Source organism: Aptenodytes forsteri, unplaced genomic scaffold (genome assembly GCF_000699145.1).
Source record: "Aptenodytes forsteri isolate BGI_AS27 unplaced genomic scaffold, ASM69914v1 Scaffold289, whole genome shotgun sequence".
Classification (NCBI taxonomy): domain Eukaryota; kingdom Metazoa; phylum Chordata; class Aves; order Sphenisciformes; family Spheniscidae; genus Aptenodytes; species Aptenodytes forsteri.
In genome coordinates, this window is record NW_008795025.1 from 2,142,825 (window position 1) to 2,159,627 (window position 16,803).

The 16,803-nt window shown below is 40.5% G+C and overlaps 1 protein-coding gene across 2 annotated transcripts in view; it reads right to left on the bottom strand.

Annotated features, from left to right (window-relative positions):
* Positions 1–16,796, bottom strand: part of RFWD2 (ring finger and WD repeat domain 2) — a 132,532-nt gene extending 115,736 nt beyond the window's left edge. The window contains exons 1-6 of one of the 2 annotated variants that reach the window (XM_019471175.1): positions 16,731–16,796; positions 10,191–10,250; positions 8,529–8,626; positions 7,083–7,147; positions 4,567–4,686; positions 2,468–2,536 (exon numbers count right to left, since the gene is read on the bottom strand). In XM_019471175.1, the coding sequence (XP_019326720.1) occupies positions 2,468–2,536; positions 4,567–4,686; positions 7,083–7,147; positions 8,529–8,626; positions 10,191–10,234 (396 nt within the window). In that variant the 5' untranslated portion in view covers positions 10,235–10,250; positions 16,731–16,796. Of the gene's footprint in view, positions 1–2,467; positions 2,537–4,566; positions 4,687–7,070; positions 7,148–8,528; positions 8,627–10,190; positions 10,251–16,730 lie in introns of both variants that reach the window. The other variant, XM_019471174.1, reaches the window with a different exon arrangement.
* Positions 16,797–16,803: the final 7 nt, after the last annotated feature.

The window sequence follows — 16,803 nt, forward strand, 5'->3', positions numbered from 1 at the left end:
ATCCTCCATGTGCTGCAGGGGGACAGCCTGCCTCACCATGGTCTTCACCATGGGCTGCAGGGGAATCTCTGTTCCAGCGCCTGGAGCACCTCCTCCCCCTTCTTCGTCACTGACCTTGATGTCTGCAGGGTTGTTTCTCTCACATTCTCACTCTTCTCTTTGGCTGCAGTTCTGCAGTTCTCCCTCCCACCTTCTTAAATATGTTATCACAGAGGCGCTACCACCATCGCCTATGGGCTTGGGCTGGGCCTGGGCCGGCAGCGGGTCTGTCCTGGAGCCAGCTGGCATTGGCTCTATCGGACATAGGGGAAGCTTCTAGCAGCTTCTCACAGAAGCCACCCCTGTAGCCCCCCACTACCAAAACCTTGCCACACAAACCCAAGACTGCTTCAAAATAAATGGCAAGGCCAGACACTAACCACTATGGCAAGGACAGAACTGACAGGCCTGCACAGAAGTCTTTTGAGATATGACAGTCTGCATTTCATGTTTGAATATAAAGGGGAGTAACAAATAACATTAGAGGAAGTCTTGACAGAGGGAACACATAAGCAGGGACAGAGAGGATCTGAAATAAGCTATGTGTCCCAGTAGGCTTCAGGATGTTCCCAAGGCCATATTCAGAGGATCTGCACCCAAAATTAAGTTTCTTTAGCCTTAAAAAAAGATGCTATCCTTGTACATTATTACTAAAGCCAAGGGCAAATGCACAAGATGGGAAAGGTTTCCCAGGTGCTGAAAATCATAGTCAGTGGTGGAACACTGTGCTACAGTATGTTAAAAACCAGAAGCTATGCAATTTCCCTTCCCTTCATCCTTCCCACTCAACATATGCAAATTAAAGTAGGTATCAACAGCCCCTCCGTCTGTGAGAGTTGTTCTAACTCAGTTTCAACTGGGGAAGGAGAAAGCAAGGCATCACTGACTTCATGGTACTGCCCCAAACACCCTGCATTGAATCACCACAGGATTACTCAAGGAAAAGCACCCCAGCTAAGCTGTGTATGAACCTCCTGAAGCACCTACTTCTCAATTTACCTCCTAGACAAAGGCAGCATTACCAGGAAACTTCCCCAATATCTTAACAGTCCCTCAAGCTGCACCAAATCCTGACAGAAGGTGTTTAATGAGTGCCGATGGACAATGGCCAGAGCCAGCATTAATTCTGCAGTGAAGATGGGTCAAGCTTCTGAAATTCTCTGCATAATACTAAGCATGAATACAAGAAAATGAAAGTAGACATTCTGAAGATGGGAAGTGTTTGTAGATTAAGTCGCTATAAAATAACTTCTACCAGCATTCAAAAAAATGAAAGCTAAAAGATACCTCAATGGTTTTGAGCATTGCTTGTGCCTTTGCTATTTAAGCAAAAAACAGTAATACGTATTTCTCTGCTTTTTCCAACCCTGAAGGATCAAACAAGTAGTATGCTTCATACTAAACAGAATCAAAAGTGGAAGCATGCCATTTTGTCTTCACTGATACGTCTAGTACACTAGAGAATATCTTGGTTCTCACATTTTCCTTTAACGTTCAGGTATCCTAATAAACAGTATTTCATCACTTCTCATGGGATACTATGCCTAGCCTAGTAGGTCTCATACTCCACAAGTGCAACTTTAGTTTTCCCCTTTGGTTAGTTCCTTTCCATTAGCCCTCTTGATTCTGGTCAGAAGGCCATGCATATCTGTTGGTGGACAGACTCTGAACAACTTGCTTTGGGATGACTCCATAACCAGACCCTCAATCCATTCTGGACAAGGCTTCTTGCACACATCGCCTTTACATAGTTCAAGTTTGACCTTAGTCACACCGTTTGGTCTTATGTTCTTCACATCTTTCATCAAAACCCATGACCTCCAAGAAAGCTTGTCCTTTTGCTGTTTTCATGATTGTTTTTCTAGGTTTCTGGGATATTTCTGGTACTAGGGTTTACACACTGCATGACATTATAAATGATAAGTCCCAAACCATGAAAGACTGCGTGTGTGATTATGGAACCCCCTTTCATTCCTTAGACACTCATTTTGAGACAAATAAGGAAAGAGCACAGAACAGTCATTCTTTTATGACACAGCATTAGTCATGGCATTTGATACACTAAAAGAAAAAAAATTGAGTGACAATTTCACTCCTCCCTCATCCTTCAGTTTTCCCATCACAGAAAAATCTCGTTTCAAGAATTTGATGTAAATTTACAGTGAGGAATCTCTATCCTCAAGCTCCCTTCTTCCCACATGCTTCACCAGGGTGAGACAAAAAGGCAAGCAATTAAAAATTGAAGCTGTCACATGTAGAGAGATTAATTTTCCTTGAAACCCACGTGTCCTCTGCCTGAGACTTCCCCAAACACACTTTGCCTTTTTCTTTGCAGAGATAATGCCAGGCTAACACATCACTTAAATAGAAATGAACTGGTAGAAAGCAGCAGACAACACCTCACCCACTGAAACACAAAGCAAGTTACCTCTCGTTTGTTTCTCCTGGCAACTTTGAGAAATTCCATAAGGATCTGCAATTGGGCAGCATGGGACTCCTGTAACACAGTAAGTAAGGAAGTGTAACTCTTCCATATACATTAAGAGAAACATTCATTTTATACACAGAAATCCACACTTAGCACAGTAACAGCTTTCATTTAGAGGTGAGGAAGAGAAAATAACTTAAGGCAGTTTTAAGATTGGTAGTTTTACTTTACCACACAGGTTTTAAGGTTTTGTTTGGCTCACGACAGGTTTTTACATGAAGACAGAAATCATTGTAACAGCTCTTGTTTGTGCATTACTGAAGACTTACTAATAAGTTGAAATGCTTTTCAGTTTTTTTGGTACTGCATCTGAAATTGTTTTTGGGATACAGGTTCTTCACAGACTCATCTTCTACCCTGGAAGATCATTAGCATCTACTTCATGATTAACATACTAAAGCATGAAATATTTATACAAAAAACACCTCCCCCCAAAATTAACATTTGTGTTTATGTAAAGAGATTACTGCTGAAGATTCCTCCAGAGTAGAAGACAACAATAAAGTCACTGATGTAACTAAAACATCCCTTTCCAATCTTTCCGTAACAGGTCATTTATCTCAACCATCAGCTTAATATTTTCACCCGAATTGGCCAAAAACTTGACAGGGCAAGATAAGCAGCACACGAGGAAAGAAAAATAAAACCTACATACCAGCATTAATATAGCCCTAATCCTATGCCAGCATTCTGAGACTTATTTTCACAACCTACTGAAATATTTATTATTAAAGGACTGGGAACATACACTCAAAAATGATCAAGACATAGGAGCACGCAGAATCCATTAAAGGCAGATAGGACAGGAAAAGAGATTCAGATGCAAGACTACTACTTTTCTGAGATTATTTTCTTCCTCCCCACCCCTGTGGTGATAATGAAAGTTAAGCAAGTAAAACTAGAAAAGAAAAATGTTTTTAAATTGTTAAGTGTCAGCTGTGTTTTTGTTTTTAATGCTTAGTATCCTTGAAAGATATTCCTGCTCAGAAGCACCCATACACTCAGTCCTGTGCCTTCTTTGTTTCAGACTTGTCACAAATGACACAAAAAGGCTTGAGGAAAAAAAAGTTTTACTCTGAAGTTAGAAACCATACTCCCACCATATCTTCACTGAACCACAATAAAAAAGTTAGGTACAAGTCCCCACGCAATAAGGTAACATAACAGTTTTGCTAGTAGTCAGTAAACATATTTTCGGGTTACTTTCCTTCCATCAGAACCACAAGTTGTCTAAAAATTAATTCTGCAAGAGTGAATAAGATAAGCCATTCCCAATACAACTTTTACTCACCTGTTTTAAAGCACCATCAAAACCCACCCTCCTACCCAAAGTTCACTAGGTCAAATTTTGTAATCCAGTTTAATTTAGAAGGTCTGTCTCTCAAATGGAAAATGGTCACTTGAGACCAACACCATGGAACGGCCAAACACATGAGAACTATCCCAAACCAACTACATTTCAGTTAAATCATAGGAACAGCTTGCTTCATGTTGTATAAATCTTCAAACCAGCCTCATAAACAAGACATCTGAACTTTTCTTTCGAGCATTAAATGCTAAAAAAGTCTTCAGGGATGGCAGTCATTCAGGTTCTATCAGTTCCAGTAAAGACTAAAAGGTGTTATCTTTTTCACATGTTCACTGAGTTTATTCCTTAACCTATATTTTAGACTTCTTCATGCTTATTACCAAGAAAGATCTGATATTTACTTGTGTAACAGACAATTAGCAAACATCTTCATATGCATTTCTCTGTTCTGCTAGCCACTTTCTCTTATCCTTTTCCATTTTCCCTGTTTGTTTATACAACCCTGCTGGCAGCAACACTATAAGCATGTTATAGGCATCACAGTTGAAACGTTAGTTTGCTACAACAAAGGTCAGTAAGATGGCCAACCCTTCAACACCAAGATGCAAGAGAAAATTCTGAGCAATTAATTCAGCAATAGAATCTTACTTCAAGAAGATAAAAGGATGAAAAGAAAAAACTGCTAACTAGACAATGGTGTTCATTAAGTAAGACAGGAGAAACTTCTTACTGCTTCCAATTGCTTCTTCTTTTGCACCAGCAGCTCCAGCATCAGGTTGACATTGGCCAAATCAAGATTGTCTTGATCAGTTCCCAACAAATCTTGAATTATCTGCCACCTATGGCCATTCTAGAAAGAGAACAAGAAATGTTGGAAAGACGGAGAGTTCAAGCCATCCAGAGCTATATCCAGCAACAGATATTAAAAGCAACACTGCAGTATTTCATCCCTTTGTAAAAATTTCAAACCAATTTTCAGGAATCAGAATTCCCAATTCTCCCACGTGTACAGGATATAGCTCTTCTGTCCTACTGTGTAATTGCTTATCTTATTCGGGAGATATTTGTGCTTTATGAGAGCATAGCTGCTGCTAGGAAGAGATTATTTCACAGCCACAATTTTATCTGATTTGTGCCCCAGTTTCTGAGAACATATTTCTAAGGGGAGGAAAAAAACATGTTTATCCAAGCTTAGTTGGATTACATCTATCTGAAATAGTGTTAAGTGGCAATACCTTTTAATTTTTTTAACCAAGGGTAGAGCCCTCATGCTAAATTCAAATGGAAGAAGGTAGCATCAGCTTATTTTTTCTATTCTCACCTCCCACACTACTCCTTTTAAGAGTATTTTCATGGGAAATGTGAGAGCAGGAAAGAAGATGGAGCTCATCAGGGTGATCTTCTCATTCAACCTGTTAGAGCTGACAAGGACTCCTCAGAGAGCCAGCATGCTACCATGCAGCCCATTCTTCCCTACAGGCTGTTTGCTCTTCTCGTTGTCAGTAAAAAATAAAAAAAAGTATCTTTTAGCACAGGAAAACCTGAATAATAGGTTAATGCTAACATAGCCTTACATTAAAAAGCCTCAGGAACCAACAGCAGCAGCTGAAAGGTCTTTAAGCCTTCTAAGAAACAAAGCTGGATTAAAAAATCCTGCCCTATAAAAGTTATGACACTAGATCAAGATATTTAAATCTGCAAGAACTAGAAATGCCATCCAGTCTAAACCAGACATTTTCTAAGAGGTTGTAGTCTATTTGTATTGGCTAGATTAAGAAAAATAAAATGTGTAACATCCATGTAGAATACACAACTTTTAACTTTTCACACAACTCTCAACAGAACCTGTTGAAACCACACAGGCAAAAACTCAACTTCAATCTGGAACAACTGGAAAAAATATAATTTTTAAGCAAGTAAACAAGATTTGAGACAAACTTTAACATACTAATGTACTAGTTAGATGTACTACTACTCAGAAAGCTTCAAAGATGCCTTCACATGATTTCTTAATGAGACAAATCCATGACCACGAAACAGTGCATTCACGGCAATGTGTCTTGAATTACTTCTCTTAATACCAAAAGTAATACAAGAAGAGAACAGGAACATTAAGGAGCTGGTACAACAGCAAGTTTCTCTTTTTAGAGATGTTGGTATTTTTTATTTGCTGCCAAAAGGTAGACACAACACTGGTTTGGGCATGAAGTCACAGTAGATTTCCACTTACTGGTAGTTATCTAACATAGATGCATCTACAGGCATAGTTTTTAAAGGTGCACTATGAGAAAGAGTAGAACCAATTTCCAAGAAGTTACTGTACATGCCTTCAGGTCAATTGTGTGCATTTTAAGCCAGATATGGTTTATGCATATTTTATATTGAATATAAAAACTTACTGTGAGTAAACCAATGAATCCTTAAAGCGTGCTCTTTCCTAAAGCATGCAACTGCTGAAAGCACTGGTTTCTGCAATGCAGCCCCTAAACTAATTACACTTCAATAGAGGGGTGTTTTTAACTAAAAAAACAGGGGCTCTGATTTTTAGTATTACTTTGCAACCTTATTTATGAATTACAGAAGCCAAGGAAGGAAGCCAGACACAGCAAGACAAATATGCAAGTTTCCTGGTTAATGTCACATTCTTTTTGATCTTAATGTACAAGAGCATCCACTGCTGCTGTACAGGGGTTTTCATTAACTGAGAACACAGATCATGTTCTGATTCTGTGACATGAAGCAAGTCTAGAAGATATCCAGGCAGTTTTATCTGGGATCAGAGCCAGAACACCAGTACTCCGAACACATCCTTCTCCCTCTTGTGGTTGGTATTAGCCTTCCTCCAATTTCCCTGTAGGACACAGCTTCTCACACGTGATCAGACAAGCCCGTGGCACTTCTAATCATCCATTACTCTCATTGTAGCTGTAATTTCCAACACTGAATGAAAATTATTACCTTTAAACAAGTGTGTTTCCATGGGTAGTTTCCCAGATTATATTCAATACATCATATGACACTTAGCTATGCTAACACAGCTTGCCTCTACACGTATATTGCTGGCAGGAAGAACAAGGTTGAAGGGATCTACTGCCATTGATATTGGTATTATTCCCACATAAAGCAAGTTAAAGCATCAGCTCAACAGTATAATTTCTTCTAAATTAAGCCACATAATGACAACTGCTGTACAGAACCATTAAATAAATATAAAGTAAGAAAGTTGGAACATACGGTGCTACTCACTGAATGGTCCAGTTTGAGTCTTTTCTCCTCAGATCTTTGCTTCTGTTTAAGAATAAGTTCATTGACTAAAAACATAAATAAATAGGATGTTAGGGTTGGATTTAAAGTTCACAAAAAAGTATGAAAAATTCTACCTCAATGTTTTTACTTTAGTTATTAATTCCACAGTAAGTTTATCAGCAATTAAAACAGTGGAAGATGTCTCCATTTTTTCCTCACCTATTTATTCCTTGCTTTTTTCATAAAGAATATAAAGATTTTTTTAAAAAATCATCAACAAATACAATGCCTACACATTCCCCAAATTGCTTCAGTTCCTTTCTCTAAGCACCCATGGTTCTTTGACAGTTTTTTCAACTCCAAGGCAGAAGCGTATCACAGAAGAGTATGAAGGAGGTTAAAACATTAACTGATTTACTACAGGCTGAAAACAAGCACAGCCAGATAGAACAACATTTTCCTTTAATCACTATATGCATTTTTAAAGATCTCTTTTTGCTACAGTTTTATTTCACACCAATTTAGTGAATGGTGCAAAGAGAGAAAGATAACCTCAACACTTCACACACGCATATATACAAGCTCTTCCCCCTCCTCACATCTGTTTCCCCCCCCCAATACAGATCTGAAACCCCTGAATGTAGGTGCATGGAAGCAATGCTCTATGGCCTAACACATCCTCCAAGACCTGCCTCAGCACCACCTTTGGCACAACATGCTTGGGTCTAAATCAGGATGCCCATTTCTGAAGTATTCCTTGGCTACTGGGGCTTTTAATCTATTTACTATTAAATGGATATCCCAGCACATGAAATCAAGATTTGATTTAATTTTTGTATTTCACACTGCAATGTGTTTCCTTTGATCCTTTCTCCCCGTAACAAAGTTTTAAACTCTATTTCCAGTTAGGAACATTTCCCTCCTCTGTTTAAGAAGCAATCATTTAGGATTGCATATAGGTATGTGTATGAATATTTTCTCTGTATCTAATTTACACATACATACATCACATGGACCTCACTACAGTAGCCAAAATAGTACAATATGTAATTCAGCCTCCTCCCCTTCAGTGTCCATGCTTTGTAAACAGGGCATGTTCTTGATTATTAGACAGACAACAGTGCAAGAAAACAAAAGTAAATAAAGAGATTCAAATCTCTAGCCATCAGAAAAACATCTTTGTTTTGCTTTTCTTAATAGGCAAACACCAGCAAGTCAGTCTCACTCCTGTAACTCAGCATACAGAACTGCTGGAGGCAGTGGTGTATTAATGACTTATACTACTAACCACTTTTTTTTTTTAATAAAAAACACAGTTGACCAAAGGACTGATGTTTGGATTTTATTTTCAATATCCAGAAGCCAGTTATTTACACAATAAATGTACAAGTGCCTGCCTTCCTTAACAACTAAGATGTTTCTCATGCAAGCAAGCCTAGAGCTCACCTAAGAAGTTGGGATAAAGATGATCTATGTTGTCCACAACATAGTTGCATTTGGGACACCTGTTATTGTCCTCCAAGCTCTGGTGAATACATTTATAGCTGTTTAAAAACATAAAAAACAAGAAACAGAAAAAGTGAGCAAACATGAAGAAACAAAACACAAGCACAAGGTAAATAATATCAACCTTAGATGATGTGTACTCTGTGTTGCCAACTAAAAGCTGCATTGCACGATCCTACAGTGGAGTCAAAAATGTTCCAATATTAACTCAGAGCATACTACAGCAGAAAGAGAGCAAAGTTTCTCAGCAAGGATTACAAAAGGTAATTCAGTAAGTACTTCACTCTTATTTCCCCGAAGATTGTGGCAACGTGGATACTTCAGCCACACTTCCATCTCGAATTTATGCCCCTCTTCCACAGGTAGAGCTAACAGACAGACTGCATTATTCAGAAGCAACTCTTCTAGATTAACTAAATACTTATCAAACAACATTAAAAGCTATTGTGCATTTTGGGTAATTGAGCACAGAAGAAACACCTTCACCAACTTCTTACATTTCCCCCCAACCCCCTGGCTATTGTACTCACCAGAAGTGACTTCAGAGGTGCTCTCTGTTGAGCTGTTAGCTATTTGAGGAACAGAGTAACTACAAGACGCACTTTAGCATCAAGTTTAAGCATCTCACTAAGAACCTAGCTTCACGTTGACTGCTGGTAAAGACATCCTGTGACAACATTGCTCTGTTCTTTCTAAATAAAGATATTTGAATGCTTCTCATCTTGGACTTTTAAAAAAGTTACAGATCAAGAATAAAGCGTTACCATAGAAGGCACAAAATCAGCTGTTATTTTACCTGTTGCAGGTCAAAACATTTCTGAAAGTTAATTGAATCTGCAGCTTGAAGTGCTTTATGCTACTAAAGTACTACTTCTTGTAAAAGGTAGGCGATTTACTTCTAGTTAACAGACACTGTAAGAGTAATGTATACGGGACATTAAAACATCATGGTTCAACATTTATTCCAATCCCTAGTTGAGAGCAGGAGCAGCAGATAGTTCTGCACCTGCCCCTGGAGGGTTCTTGTACTTCTCCACAAAACATTTGCTCCTTGTGACAGCCAGAGATAACACACTGGAAAATAAGTGGACCTTGGACCAATTCAATACAACAGAAACAAACCTGAAGCATATCCTCTCAAGAAGTTTAAGAGAATTGCAATAGACAATGTGCAAGCCACTTCAAACTGCATATGGTCTTGCACAAAGGCAAGGAGGACCTCCCAACACCAACACACACTCCCATGACCTCTATAGAGGTGAGATCCACTGCTTCAGGTGGTAAGAGACACCTTGCATTTCCGAGAGATAAGTTGACAAACTGTTCTGACTCTGGGTACTGGATGCTACCAGCAGTTTATGACCATTTTACTTCTTCACAGAGGAAATATGGTGGCACAAAATTTTTTTTGTTTTAAACACTAAGACAACTTTTTTAATCTAACTGGTACCCATCTTCTAAAATTTTATTTCAACCTCTTTCTTCAGTGCAGGGACAGAAGACAGAAAAGTAACAAAAACTCGGAAGGAAAGGGATTCACAGCAACATCAGTCCTCACGCGTTGTAAGAGATGGACATTTTGCACAATACAAAAAATCTTACCAGAAGCTGTGTCCACATTTTGTCATGTAGGCTTCTTCAATCATATCAAAACAGATAGGGCTGAAAACAAAAAAACCAACAAAAATAATCACAAAGATGTTTTTTTATGTTAAAAACGAAGGAAAGTATTATTAATTCAAAGCAGCCACCTAATCACACTTAGGTAATATTTTCTATTTGTAAAATGAAAGAGGACACATGAAGCACAACAGCAACCAGGCAGTATAAAGATCAAACAGGCAATCAATGGTTCTTTGAACTCAGAATGATACTACAGCTTGCTACAATTAGAAACCAGGTAAGTGTTCACCCTTGAAGCTTTCAACAGTTGCAAACCACCCAAACAAAGCCAGAGTACCTTCAACAAGCAAGGCTGCAGAAGAACCTAACCATCTGTACTAGGTCTCAAACAGAATGTAAAAAACCTGTTTCTTACATGAACAGACATAAGGTATTTATAAATTACACCAAAATTAGTTATCCTTCCTTTTTTCAGCCAATAACTATCTATAATTAAAAAAAAAAAATGTGAAGAGGCAGAGCAGAACAGAAATAGTAATGATATCATGAGAACCAGAATTAATAAGCAGGAGGAGAAAGAAGGTGCCAACGAGGGGGCATGCCTGCAGAGCACTGCCAGGGAGCAGGCTGGCTGCTGAAGAGCACAATGAAGGTACCATGCGACTGGAAGAGGGAACCAACAGACAAGCACAGCGTTACAAAGTCAAAGGAGAAGACAGGAAAGGTAGAATATGGGACTGTTCATAAGTAAGACAGAGGCATGCAAATGGAAGCAAAGGCTTTAGTTTTTCCCAAGACTAGTTCATGACCAAAGTGCAGACAGCTCTCTGTGAAGGATCACCAAGGACCAAGCAGGGAGCTGAAAAGAAGGATATGCAAGCAAGCAGTGCTCCACGGGAACCTGAGCAAGACAAGAAACATAGGAATTCAGTGAGATGGGTAGTGGAAGAAATCTGTCTCATCATCAAGTGGCTGTGACATGTTTGAAAGGAAAATGAAACACAAATGAAAGCAGAGGAGAGATGCATCTTACTTCCAGTGACTCCTACAGCTGCTATCCCTGACAGCTGGTAAGATATGCTGTCACATACATAGATACTCATCTTCAGGTCTTGGCCAGCTATCCAGTAAGATGCTGTGGACAGTGATGTCACAATTCTGCACATAACACATGTATCAGCTGTGTCACAAGCTTCACCTTGCTTTCAAGCCCTTACAGAGATCCAGATGCTCTCCTCTCACTCCCACAAGTCCACACCCATCTCAGTTCAGAGTGGTTTTCACCAGCATTTGTCTTCTTCAGAAACAGCCTCCTCCCACCTTCTGCCAACAAGGCAGTTCCCACAGAATAAGCTGTTAATAAACTGTTAACAACTTTTGAAAAGCACAAATCTTTTTGAATCCAAGATCAAAACCCCAGATCTTAGACTGAAATACGCAATGCTTGGCTGAGCAGGGAAGGGAAGCACCTCAATTTCTCCCCTTGTCAGGACTCCACAGAAGTCATTCCCCCTTTCTGTCATCCATTTTAGAGGATATAACATCTGTTACCCCTTTAGGCATTTAAAAATAGGAAGGAGGAAACACCTCTTAAATAAACACTTATTATTTAAGCCCATAGAGGGGAAGCTGTGGCCCCTGCGAGTACAATTCTCCTCCAAACAACCAAACTGGAAAACATGGATGCCATAAAAGGTTTGTCCAACCTCACATACAAACCAGGTTGTCTTAAATATTCCACCAAATCGCCTGTATAAACACAATGTAAAGGCAAGTGAATCAAACCAGAATGCTACTCTCTGAACCAACTGAGCCACCAATTCTGTTCCTCAAAAGAAGCCTCCAAAATAATTAACACACACCTGTCCCTCTTCCACTCTGACAGACCCTTCTCTGCACATCATTTGTCTTGAGTAGCACCAACTTCAGGAGTTCAAGTCACTGTTTCTGAGTTAGAAGTTATTTAGTTTCAAGGCACTGTTTAGTCCGAATAAATTAGGACCAAACTTAGCCAACAAGGGTGAATTAATAAGAGGAGATTTAGGCACCTTTGCATTCTATTATCTGGCCTTTAAAAAAAGAAAGTCAAAGACTTACGGTTATGTGAGTGTTGAGGCTGGCTTCTCCCCACTGGTGATGAACAGCTTAACTTCTTCGCCTTCTTTTAGTCATGCTGTGTAACATAGTCCCACTCTCTATCATGCTAAAAACTGCTATTCCCTACAGGGCCAGATCTGTTTTTTCCAGCACACTCCTAATGCCCTGCCTCTAAAGAGTGCAGCAATCAACAAGGCTGTAATGCTCCTCTGTCACAATAGGACATCACAAATTAGAGCTAAAAAGATGAAGATTACCTTCTAACACAACAGTCACCCAAGACCACTGTTCCCAAACTTATTCTTCTTCATACCAGTTTGACTGGAGAAGTGACAGAGCCAAAATAGTTGAGAAAAAGCAATCAGAGCCAGCAAACGTAGCCATTCAGTGCCAGGGTCATTGTTAACAGAGCCTGAAGTTTCCATTAAGAACTGTTTCCCCCCGAAACGCTCACTGATTTACAAGTGGAAACAAGATTGATGTCTTTTAATATTTACTGAATCCAAGCTGGCTGTAACACATGGAAGTTGCTATGCACCAGTTGTTTTAAGTTAATCTAACACAGAGGGAAGGTTAAGAAAGTAGTGGAGTGATGGGGACTTGAGACATACTACAGCTTGTAGTATACACCGAAATTGAGAAGCACAGGTATGGTGAAATCAAGGCTTCTCTGCATGAGATAGCTCTTATTCTCTATTTGTTATACGCAGCAGAGCCAGGTAAAAAGGATGCAAATTACTTCAGCAAGCCAAAAATGTCACTGTTCTTTATCAGATACTGATGCCTTATTTACTAAACAGTTTTTATCCAGCACCGCAAAAGCTTACCATTCATTCTCTATGGGTAGACCTCAAGTATTTTTTAAATCATTTTAACCAAGTTCATGCCTCTAAGTTTTGCCAGCTGTTTTCAAGGCACCTCTCAAGAGTGCTACTGTCACCCTGCTGCTACCCAAACACCTGGCTGAAGTGGTCACTACAGAATTTAAACATGTTTCAAATTTCCTTCCGCTCTGCAGCAAACAAGACCCATTCCAGTATCTCCCTCCTGTTCTGCTCCTCTTTGGTCTAAGCAGAGAGTAGGACTTGCTGCAGGCTCTGTCCTTCACTCGGAAGGTGAAGGAATGGCAAGATCACTTGCCATTAGTATCTACTCAATATGAAGCTCCAATATAACAATAGATTATAAAACCATCATTGTACATGGCATGTAAACAGCTTGCTGTGTTTTCAGTTTGTGACCTCCACGGTCAATGTGCAGTATTCCTTACTAAAGGGGTTTGCCAGATCACAAACATGCGAACAACTACACTCAGCCCATGTCTGGCATTAACAGGTAGCCACCTGAGGAAAGAACTGTGTTAAAAACCAATGAACCTGCAAGTCCACCTTTAAACATGGCACACAGCCCTTCCCACACCAGAGTCTGTTGGGTGTACCTCTCCAGGTCAGTATGCAGCATCCTCTCTTCCATACATTCTTATTTATGCCAGAGCTCAGAAACAAGCACTGGTAAGAGGCAGCCACTGAAGAGACAGCCTACAGTGAGATCCCCTCCATCCAGGGAGCAAAGCAGATAGTAACTGGTTTTAAAGAGGTTTAGTCAACCACTAATTGGGCAGGTTAATGTAAGGCCTGGGAAAACCATAAGCAATTACACTGCTGGACAGGAGAAAATCCTCTGATTAGAGGATTCCCTCTCAGGTACTCTCCAAGCAACTGGGAAGAGGCCTGGCTGCAGGAGCAGCACAGACTCTACCTTTAAATTCTACATACTACACTAAGAGAAACAAAAAGTTTCCGCTTTTATAATTAAGTTGTCCAGTAAGTCAGGCCTCTTTGCTTTCCTGACTAGAGTTACACATTTCCAGGCAGAAGCTGATGCATACCACAAACAGTACACACTTGCAAACTCCTGAGAGTACACTTGCTAAACATTTCACAACCCAGACTAGCAACATATGCCAACATTTACGTTAAAGCCTAAGCCTCACATTGCTGAGATAGCACTTTCAGGAGACAGGCAGGGAGGTTGCACACACTAACACTATTTACAGGATTTCCACTTGCACCTTAACATTTGAAACTCACACAAACTTCTTTACTCTTTCCCACCTTCAGTCTGGTACAGGCAGACTCTACCGCTGAGTTTACAGCTGTAGCTAACTGCTAGCAAGTCACAGCCCATGTTCAGAAAAATTATCAAATGTTCCCTACAGCTAGCAGCATCTTGAAAGTGTCCTTATGGAAAAAACCAGCATATGGAAAACTTCTGCTTTTCAGACTGAGATATCCAAAGCTTATTTAAATCAATTATTTAAACACCCCCCCCCACACACACACCTGTCTTCTTGGACATTGCTCAAAATTCCACAGTTGCCCAGTTGAGTTTATTTCTGTACTACATAACTGTATTACTAACTCAAAAAAAAAAAGAGGAATACTATAATTTGAAGCTAGTGTTAATAGCAAGAACAAGCCCTACAGCTCACAGAAACACACAGCAGTGAAGAACCCAGGTCAGTTAACTATAATCATTGACTGCTCTTAAAGCTTCTGACCTGCACTTCAATATGCCCAATGTGGCTCTTGTAAATACCAAGAAAAGACATTTTGCCCTGATTACTACTCAGTTGATTTTTTTTCCTCTCACTTGTTCAGCCAGCAGCACTCCTCAATGAGAAAACAGCTAATTACATGTTCTCCTTGAAGCATGCACAGTACTTACCTGCAGAAAAGAAAGAACCAAGAAACTCAGCTTTTTGAACCATCTTAATATACCTCAACTGGCCTACAAACTTGTGTAATTTCCCTTCAAGCACCCTCATTTCTATGACAGATAACAGAACGGGAAGTGACAGCTGACTAGAAAGGGACAGGGAACAATGGTTGCAGGCCACTACTGCCAGAGTATAACCACAGAGGGAACAGAGGGGCACAGGCATTCGCAATCAAATTATCCCCCATGACCAACAGCAATGCAGCCATCTCCCACACCAAGTGCCCTTAAATCCACCTAACATGGCCTAGAGCAGGACATCAGCTGATTACAGCTGTGCTCTCATCCCAATTCTGCTACTGAGCAAAAGACTACTTACAGTAATAAGCAATAATTTTTTATTATTACTTATTACTAGTAAGAAGTAGTTACTGTTTTTCCTGCCACTAACTTTTTAGCAGCTTCAGGTTCTCACTTCAGTAGCAAGGATATTTCCTATCTACTCTGCTAGACAGTTTACAAAGTTGTAAAATCAAGTCTACAGGTTTTTGAGACAATGCCTGTCCTGTGGAGACACCAAACATCCAACCCTCACCTGTAAGTCAGACCTGTCAAAGTCATCTTGGAAACTGTGCCCCATTTCTCTTCCTCTTTATTTTTACTGTTTCTTTCCAATACATAACTCTCCTACAACTCAAGCTTCTTTCCAGTATCTCCTCACTGTTTGTCTCTCTCAGATGCAAACACTTACCCCTACTTTCTGTTCTCACATTTTAGTACATCCAACCAGCTATAAAAATCAAACCTACTCCTTATGTTAGGAGGTTTGAAACCCATTAGCAATGGGCTCTCTTTAAAACTGCAAATTACCAACAGTTCTCAAACCACACATTGCAGTGGGCCTTGGTCTACCACTTCTGCTGAAAGTGTATTTCCAGCTACAAGCTGCAGCTTTGGCTGAACATTAGAAGGACAGCATCCGAACAGCTTCAAGAAAAATCTTTATCTCATCATCGCCAAGATTTCCCACTCATCTGGTTTTAGGTGCCAGATTGACACAAACCTTATTGCTCTTTCAAACTAGCCAACCTTTCCCAGCAAGGGAGGCAAACCCACACCAGCTTTGCTGGATCTATCAACCACCACGAGACTCCTCGGATCCGCATCCGAAGGAGCACAAAATCCTCTGCTGGATCCTCTTCCAGAGATCAGAGCAGGGCAGTGCGAGGGCTTCGGAGGGGCCATCCAACCCACAGGAGGCCAGAGCCCCTCTGGCCCCTGCCAAGGCTACGTCACCCAGGAAAACAGGATATTTGCTTGCAATGTCAACACATTATGAGGAAACACATCGGGTTGCGGGTCCTTTCTGGTAAGCTGGGCTGCTCTGGAGCGTATTCAAGGAGGAACCTGCTGGGAATAACCTGGTTTTGCTTAAAAACAGAGAGGATGAAAGCAACGCTGCTACACAGGGCCAAAAAACAAACAAACAGCCACGAAGGGGGGGAACCCGAAAGCCATACTCCCTCGAGGGCCATTAGTCGTACAAACGCCTCCTCCCCCTCAGAGAGCCCCTGAGGTGCCGCTGCCGGCTGCTCCGTCCTCCCGCCAGTATTTTACACACCCCGGGCTTCCCGCCGCCATGGCGGCGCCCCGGCTTCCCTCAGCGGGGTAGCGGGTGCCGCTATCGCGATATATCGCACTCACCAGACGAAGTCGTTGCTCTTGTCCTCATAGGAATTGATCAGCCCGTTGCAGAGCGGGGTGAGCAGCGGCCTCC